We start from the raw sequence: 8,287 nt of genomic DNA, 5'->3' as shown, positions 1-8,287 counted from the left end.
ATTCCTGCTCTGCACAAACTTGACACCATCCTCATTGTAAGTACTTTGGTTTTCTTGCCTTCTCTTATTGGAGAGGATCTTGTATGAACTTGCAATGTTTTCTGATCATATTCGCAATATGCAGGATCTCCTAGATCAATTTGGAAGCCAAAATGAATTCTGGTATGTTTCCAAAGAAGAAGATGATTTAGAGCAAGGAACTCCACCAAGAAATGATGACAAATGGTGGATCCCCACGGTCAAGGTTCCACAAAATGGGTTAGCAGATGTAACTCGGAGATGGATGCAGTTTCAGAAGGATTCTGTCAACCAAGTACTTAAAGCAGCTATGGCTATAAATGCCCAAGTACTATCCGAAATGGAAATTCCTGAAAACTACATCGAATCCCTTCCAAAGGTATGGGAATGAAATACGCTCAAGCGCTCTACTAAAATTTGATACAATTTGCTTAATTTCTCCTTTGTGTTATTGGTAGAATGGAAGAGCGAGCCTCGGAGACTCGATCTACAAGAGCATAACAGTAGAATACTTTGATCCTGAGCAATTCCTTTCAACCATGGACTTGTCAACCGAGCACAAAGTTTTAGACCTCAAGAACAGGATTGAGGCTTCTATCGTGATTTGGCAGAGAAAGATGAACCAAAAGGATGGAAAGTCAACCTGGGGTTCAGCCGTGAGCTTGGAGAAGCGAGAACTCTTTGAAGAGAGGGCAGAAACAATCTTACTTATTCTCAAACAGCGTTTTCCAGGAATTTCACAATCATCACTAGATATAAGCAAGATCCAATATAACAAGGCAAGGACATGTATCATTACGTCTGAAATCTGTTTTCTGATTATATTTCTTCAGGAGCTCGGAAACTGACATTGTTTTAGTACTTCTCTTCAGGATGTAGGACAGGCTATTCTAGAAAGCTATTCAAGGATAATAGAAAGCTTGGCTTACGCGATCTTGTCTAAGATTGAGGATGTCCTGTATGCTGATTCCCTTGCACGAAGTCCACAGTTAGAGTCCAATCAGAAGCCAGATGAAGAGCTGGACAATTTGACTTCTGCAGAGACGCCAACATCAAAGACACTCTCGGATTTCATGGGATGGAAAGTAGATCTGGGAGAGGCCAACATGAATAAAACCACCTCAACAGACAACATGGAGAACAGCTTCAAAGGAGAACAGGACAAGATCAAGGACAAAACAGATACAACCCCCAAGAGGTTTTCCTACTTAGAAAAGCTTGAGAACCTGAGTGGAATGAGAAGCCCCACCGCTCGACAGTTCCTCTAAAGTTCATAAAAGGAGAAAAGAACAACAGAAAGCCGAGAAAGAGAGGAAGAAAACAGTAGAGAGGTTTAGTTAGAGAGCCTGATTTGTGAAATGTAGATAACCAGGCCCAAGTAGGAGTACAATGTTTGGTTAGTCCTCCCTTCGAAACGCAGGATGAAGGAAGTCTCAGCATGTAATCAATGAGTGCGATGCATTTGAGGTTTCTTATGCACTTGTTAACCCAGCTTCGTCTTATACTCAGTTCACTCTATTCTGGTTTCCTTTCCACTCTCAGTCTGACATATGCTCTCCAGATTGCTTGAAGCTACGTATGGATTCCTTTTATATTTTCATTTTAGACTGACTATGAAACGCGATTCTAGAAAATAGGAAGGGATCGACCAAGAAAGTTAAAAGTTAATCAGTTAAGATAGCCAGAGGACGTGATCAACTAGGAGAAAGTAACTGAACGCGTATTTGCTTGTTTTTGTTTACAGTTTTTCATGTTCGTCATTTTTCTTACGTAGTTACTTGGGTTAGTTCACATTGCATTATTTTCTCTCTCTAATATATTAAAACAAAGTGAAAAAAAAAACACTACTTTCCATTTGATTTGCGAGAATTCTATCTTTATTTAGTTTTGGTCGCTGATTTTTTTTTTCTTTTATTTCATCCTCCTATCTTATATTTATAAGATTTTAAACCCTCACATATATACACTGATTTTTTTTCCTTTCGTTTCATCTTCCTATTTAAAACTCATATTATATCAATCCTTTTTAAAAAAATTTAAATTCAAACTCGTTATCAAGTTTAAAATAACAATAACTTGTATTAAAATACTAAGATTAACCCTTTCATCAATACATTTATTATCACCAAGACTAATTCTTTCATTAATAGATAAAAATAACAAATTCAAGAGAGTCAAATGATTAAAGCTATAAATAATTTTAAAAGAGTCAAATAATTAAAACCATAAATAAAAATTAAAAAACAAGTTAAAAATTAAATTTTAGTTTAAAAAACACAAACCCCAACTTTCAATCAATCAAAGTTGGCTCGAAAGTTATCCAAAAGACAATATATCATTTAATATATAAAAAATAATTGGGAGTGGACGTCCCTTTGAAAAAAAAGATAAAAAGAGGTAAATAAACTTGGCCTTCTAGAACCTCAATTTTTTTTTCTAAGGTTAGGCGCGCCTATACTTCTTTAAAAAACAATGATTAAAATAATATTAAAATAATTATCTAATCATTTGATTCTTTTAAAAAAGATTATAAATTTTTTTATGATTATATTATTAATTTCCTTATGAATAATATTTGTTAGTCTAATATGCAAAAATTTTGAAATTAAATTTACTCATTAATATTAAATGAAAATAAAATATCTACTTTATTATAATTATCTTATTCAATTTTTTTCAAATTTATTGTCATATAAGAGTGTAAAGAAAATTAATTCATGATTTTTATTTATTTATTTATTAAAACTTAATTTCACAATCATAATAAAGGCTTTACTTAAAAAACAATCCTTAATCAAAAAAATATTTTCATCAAAATAAAAACAAATAAGTTTTTATTAGAAATATTGTTTTTTCCTTTGGTTAAAATAAAAAAAAAAATACATCCCTGTATTTCCTTCTAAAGTCATTGTTTTTTTACTGTAAAATTAAATAAAAAATAAATTCGAAAAATTTGCCCATTTCAGCTGGTGGTAAATATCATTAAGGTAACGTATCTTGAGATCAACATCCATATTTCTTTAGAAGATAAGAGATTTATCGAATCCTTCAAAGCTTTTCTTCCATCTTTATTTTGATAGGATGTGGATAATATTAGTCATTGTAATATCAATTGCTTTTTTGAAAGTAATTTTTATATAGAAATATATTAAAACAATATTTTTTTTATTTTTTTAAATTTATTTTTGATAGGAAACTTAAAAAAATTATTTTAAAATAAAAAAATCAAATTTTCAAAAGCATAATATGACTGCAAAAAGAAAGACTACCGCAACCAATCCTTCAAAAGCACAGCGATAGTCAGGTAAGGTGAGCCAATAACATAACAACGGGCAAAAGAGAAGAAGCCATAACTGTCTCAAAAGGAAAATGGCATCTTCTCAAGTCTTAATGAAAACATCGCATCTGCTCAGACGAAGTTGGGAAAAAGATCCCCAGAAGCGGAGCCTCCAATCCAGAGAGTACTTATTATATAGGCCAAAAACCTGTTGATTTTAGCCAACACGGGTGACAGCAGCATGTATGGCATCTGCCAGAAGAGGGACTGTCCTGGAACTAAGGCCTGCCATGCTTATCCTCCTGCAGAAAGAAAGATGACCAAAATAATACCTTTAGCCGCAAAAAAAAAAAAAAAAAAAGTCATTTTAAAATTAAAAAAAATAAAGTATTCCGTCTATCTCCATGTATATGGACCAGATAACAATATACAAATATGAGTTGGATCTTAATATTTGTCCACGAAAAAAAAGAGTTGAAACTTGACAAATCAACACAGGGGAATCATTGTTCTTCAAGAATAATCAAACAGAAAAACGACGTTACATGCTACAAAGCATGTAGATTTATGATGGAGAATTGTGAGGTTTACAAGAGCTGAATTTTGTTGATAAAATACCAGAACAGAGCAAAGACATATTCATAAATATAGGGAGGTGTGGCATTTTCATCTTTTCAACTACGTTGATCCAAGGCAACAAAAAATTGATTAAGAGTTGATAGCAGGGGAAAAAAGATTATTTATCTTGGGCAAACGTGTTGAACAACAATTACATTGTATTTTGAAATAGAATCCAAACAAATGGACAAGGAAACAATGTCAAAAGCAAGTAATATGCATGTAAAATAAAATCAGCGGAAGTGAAACTGAAGAATATTACAACAGCAACAAAAAACTTCAGTGCATGGAGGATTTTACGTTTCGTTTCTTTCCTCTTTTTTTGAGGAGGCTCAAAAATGCTCCCTAGTTAATGACTTAGCATCAATTTCGCCCCCAAAGAAGTTTTTATATCTTTGCTGTCAATAATTTTGTTTTCATAATTGGGGCCTTCAATGAATTTCTAAACAAAAAAATGTAAGATCCCTTCAAAACAGCATTGTTTCGTACAAAAAAGGTACAATTTGAAGGAATCCAAGATCAGATATGAATAGAAAGACTTGATAACTTCTGAAATTTCAGAAGACAACACTAAAACAAAACAAAAAAAAAAAAAATAGGAACAAAATTGAGAGCCTACTTGGTGGCATTTTTGAGGTTTGGATTTTTTTTTTCTAGCCAAAAAAGTAAAAAAGCAAAACATCTATAAATGGGAATAACAGATAGATTTTATTACCCATCAGATGTCATGTAAATGTGATACTCTTTGGTCATGAAGGCAACTTGTTCAGTGTTCAAGCCAGTGAAGGTAAACATTCCAATTTGCTTGATAATGTGACTCCAGTCACCAGGAGTGCCTGCCAGAAAGGAAAAGAGTATCAGTTTAAATGTATAAAACATCACATAAAGTATGCTTACTAGTGCATGGTCTGCGAAAGAAAAACTTGCTTGAAAGGTAGATCAATGATTATCCAGTATAGACACATGAAAGCTGTAAACTGTTTGGTCATCATATGTTTGCAAGGAGTTTCCACAGGGACACTCTAATATCATTTTCTCTGTGTACATCTAGTAAAAGGTGTTCAGATTGGCACTTAGGAAATTGAGGCCTTTGTGATTTTGTGCATACATGGGGAAAGATTCTGGAAATTCACATATTGGTTCTGAATATTTTATCAGTAACGAAGAGAGTCATGGTGGCTGACACCAAGGAATTTTGTAGATGATTCAGGAGATGAGTTTGAATGGTACTATTGACACAAGTTTACAGGCCCAACCATTCGAACCATAGGCTAATGTAAGAACCAAACAGGAAAATAAAATGTATAAAATGACATGAATAAGCAAACCTCTAGCAGATAAAGCATCAAATAGTTTTTGGCGCATGCTTATAATCCGGTCAGCCATTGCTTTCAGCTCAACAGTCCATTCATTGTACATATCCCTATATGAAAAAAAACCAAACAGTCAAGCCAAGTTTTACTGATAGCTCAGGCTGAGTCCAACAAATCAAAATAATCATTTTTTTGTATGCTTTTGAATGCAGCAGATATCATAATTTACATGCTGCGACTCCATACCACTCACTATAAATATTTCTAGTTGTGGGAATGATTTCTGTTAATCCAGAATCTTTATGGGCATAATTTAATAACTCATTTGAATAGAGAAATTCTTTCACTGTGCCATTCTTCTGGACGGAATTTAAATAAATTCTAAATACGTCTCTATCAGACATCAGCTTCTAAGATTAAGCTGGCTTGGTCATGGGGCTTCAAGCAATCTCACTAAGTTTAAGAGAGCTCATACCTGTCTTTGAGAATGGTGGCCACAATTGATGCACCATGAATAGGTGGATTAGAATACATGGGCCGTATCACAAGCTTCAACTGGCTCTCAACCCTACTTGCAACATCTGCAGTCTTGCAAACCTGAGAAAATGAAACTGCAAGTAATTATTTATGAACATGTATCTTACCAAAAATTACTCTGCGTAGACCTCTGTTCGCACAAAATAAGAACAAATAAAGCTAGTTGTCACCAAATAAAATGTAAAATCCTCTGAAAATACTTTCAGAACAATGGCAATATCACAACCTCCTAGGATTTCTAAATTATTTTTCATCTCCTGTCTGGTTAAAGATGTCATCATCACCTTCCCCAAGAGTGAATCAGGAAACACATTTGGCTACTTTAGTTTGAAAAAATAAAAGAGTAAATTATTATCTGATCCCTTTGTTTCTAGTTAAATAGTTAGTTAATCCCTTGAGGTAATTTAAAATTTTCAAAAAGAATTAACAACCAACTCTGGTTTAGGGACTAACTTGTGATTTTAAAAACCAGAAGAACTAGCTTACAAAATCATCAAAAATAATTTAGTCTGAAAAAAACAGAGAGAATAGTGCTCTACCTTTTGAAGATTTGATCTATATATATATATATATATATATATATATGACCTTGCTTATCAAAAAGAGGGTGGGAGGTGAGAGAGAAAGACCTTGCTTGTCTATAAAATAAAATAAAACAAGAAGGCATCTTCTACATAACCAACCAGAGAAGCCGATGGTATTCTGGGAATCTAGAAGTTGTCACGTTATACCTCATTTATTTAAGTTGCAGGCTTCAGTGATCAAGTATTTACTAATTCATGATTGTTAAGCTTATAGGAAAACTTTCAGAAGCTGAGTGTCTTACCATGCTGAGAGCACCAACACGTTCCCCATAGAGGCCCATGTTTTTTGCATAACTCTGAGCTGCAAGACATTCACCACCATCTGCAACGAACATGCGAACAGACCCTGCATCTGCATCTAGGCTACCACTAGCAAAACCCTGGAGTGTCAAAGTACAAGATATTAGTCACCTGTGCTACAATCAACTAGCACTAACAAAACTTGATTAAGATCAATCCGTATTCATTATTCCAAGCCAAACTTCTTTTTGCTGAAGATATTCACTAAGTCCTTAGTACCTGGTAAGCACTGTCAAAGAATGGTAGCAGCCCTTTTGATCTCATCAACTGTCTGATCTGCTCCCATTGTTCAATGGTTGGGTCAACACCGGTGGGGTTATGAGCACATGCATGAAGAAGCACTATAGATCCTGATGGTGCAGCTCCAAGATCCTCTAGCAAGCCTACATGCCATATACATAACGTAAGGCTGATTCTTTGAGTTGCACAGCATCATAATCAATCAGCACCATGATTTAATTAAAACTCAGTGCACAAACAATGATACAAGAAAAAGGTGCTAAGGCCTCATATGAAATTTATCAATTAGGATTTTAGAGTCAAATAAAACCACAACAGAAGTATAATCAGCAATAACATAAAACTGTAAGCATTGTGACTGTCTATCTAATGGAGTAACAACAATTTATTAGGCTGATACAGTGTGATAACATAGATTAGAGGGTTCAAACCTTGGAAATCCAGCCCACGTGTTGCTGGATCATAGTAGCGGTAAGCCTTCACAGACAGCCCTGCAAGACCGAAGATTTTGGTATGATTTCCCCACGTGGGATTCGGGATGTAAATCACGAGCTGCCAAACAAGATTAGATGAACATATCACACATTGTATGATAACATAGATTAGACTGGCAAGATTTTATGTTACGAAATACCAGGTAAAGCATAATGAAAGAAACATAGCAGAAAGAGTCCTTACTTGGTGGTAATGCCTAGCAAGAAACTCAGCCCCAACCCTCAGAGAACCAGTACCAGACAAGCACTGGACAGTAGTCACTCTGTTCTCTTGTATGGCTGGACTGTTGCACATCAAGCAATAGAATCACAATAAGCCAATCAGCAGAAGTAAAGGTGGGGAAAACGGAGAAAATGTTATTGAATGATGCCGAATGCAAATAACATCAAAATATTTACCTATCAGCACCAAAAATGAGCTTGGCACTCAATTTGTTAAAATCGGCAAGTCCAACAATGGGAAGATATTCTTTGACCCGAGAGCTGGAAGAGATATACATATTTATATAGTAATGAATATCCAATGATTGAATGAGAATGAGAGTGGAAATGATTGAGATGGCTTACCTGTCATTCACTAACATCTGCTCTGCTCTTCTCACCACATTCAAAACCAGAGGCTTCCCTTCCTAATACATATAAATCAAACCCAACAAATCGCACATCATTATTACTTCACATTAGTATTAAGAATAAAAATGGTTAACAAGGAAGGAAAGTACCTCGGTTCGGTAAGCACCAACACCCAAATTCAACTTATGTGGGCTGCTATCCTTGTTATATGCAACTGTCACCTGTTTTTACAGCAAATTAAAATCAATTACTAGTATTCTTCATTCAATCCGCCGCAAATAAATTTACATCCGAGAAACTGGCTTCTCGTGTAAGACTTAAAATGGGGGGGGG

The 8,287-nt window shown here is 34.6% G+C and overlaps 2 protein-coding genes across 2 annotated transcripts in view; one reads left to right on the top strand and one right to left on the bottom strand.

Annotated features, from left to right (window-relative positions):
- Nucleotides 1–1,817, top strand: part of LOC105142455 (rop guanine nucleotide exchange factor 9-like) — a 3,135-nt gene extending 1,318 nt beyond the window's left edge. Inside the window, exons 4-7 of the mRNA XM_011050095.1 lie at nucleotides 1–36; nucleotides 125–397; nucleotides 477–797; nucleotides 891–1,817. The exon at nucleotides 1–36 is cut by the window's left edge and continues 78 nt beyond it. Coding sequence (XP_011048397.1) covers nucleotides 1–36; nucleotides 125–397; nucleotides 477–797; nucleotides 891–1,286 — 1,026 coding nt within the window. The 3' untranslated portion in view covers nucleotides 1,287–1,817. The remainder of the gene's footprint in view (nucleotides 37–124; nucleotides 398–476; nucleotides 798–890) is intronic.
- Nucleotides 1,818–3,248: 1,431 nt separating this feature from the next.
- Nucleotides 3,249–8,287, bottom strand: part of LOC105142454 (aspartate aminotransferase, cytoplasmic-like) — a 5,380-nt gene continuing 341 nt past the window's right edge. Inside the window, exons 2-12 of the mRNA XM_011050094.1 lie at nucleotides 8,104–8,175; nucleotides 7,949–8,010; nucleotides 7,781–7,864; nucleotides 7,566–7,665; nucleotides 7,319–7,439; nucleotides 6,867–7,030; nucleotides 6,590–6,727; nucleotides 5,702–5,823; nucleotides 5,242–5,336; nucleotides 4,629–4,749; nucleotides 3,249–3,597 (exon numbers count right to left, since the gene is read on the bottom strand). Coding sequence (XP_011048396.1) covers nucleotides 3,513–3,597; nucleotides 4,629–4,749; nucleotides 5,242–5,336; nucleotides 5,702–5,823; nucleotides 6,590–6,727; nucleotides 6,867–7,030; nucleotides 7,319–7,439; nucleotides 7,566–7,665; nucleotides 7,781–7,864; nucleotides 7,949–8,010; nucleotides 8,104–8,175 — 1,164 coding nt within the window. The 3' untranslated portion in view covers nucleotides 3,249–3,512. The remainder of the gene's footprint in view (nucleotides 3,598–4,628; nucleotides 4,750–5,241; nucleotides 5,337–5,701; nucleotides 5,824–6,589; nucleotides 6,728–6,866; nucleotides 7,031–7,318; nucleotides 7,440–7,565; nucleotides 7,666–7,780; nucleotides 7,865–7,948; nucleotides 8,011–8,103; nucleotides 8,176–8,287) is intronic.

Source organism: Populus euphratica, unplaced genomic scaffold (genome assembly GCF_000495115.2).
Source record: "Populus euphratica unplaced genomic scaffold, PopEup_1.0 scaffold189.1, whole genome shotgun sequence".
NCBI classification, from domain to species: domain Eukaryota; kingdom Viridiplantae; phylum Streptophyta; class Magnoliopsida; order Malpighiales; family Salicaceae; genus Populus; species Populus euphratica.
This window is presented reverse-complemented; position numbering and strand designations above follow the sequence as displayed.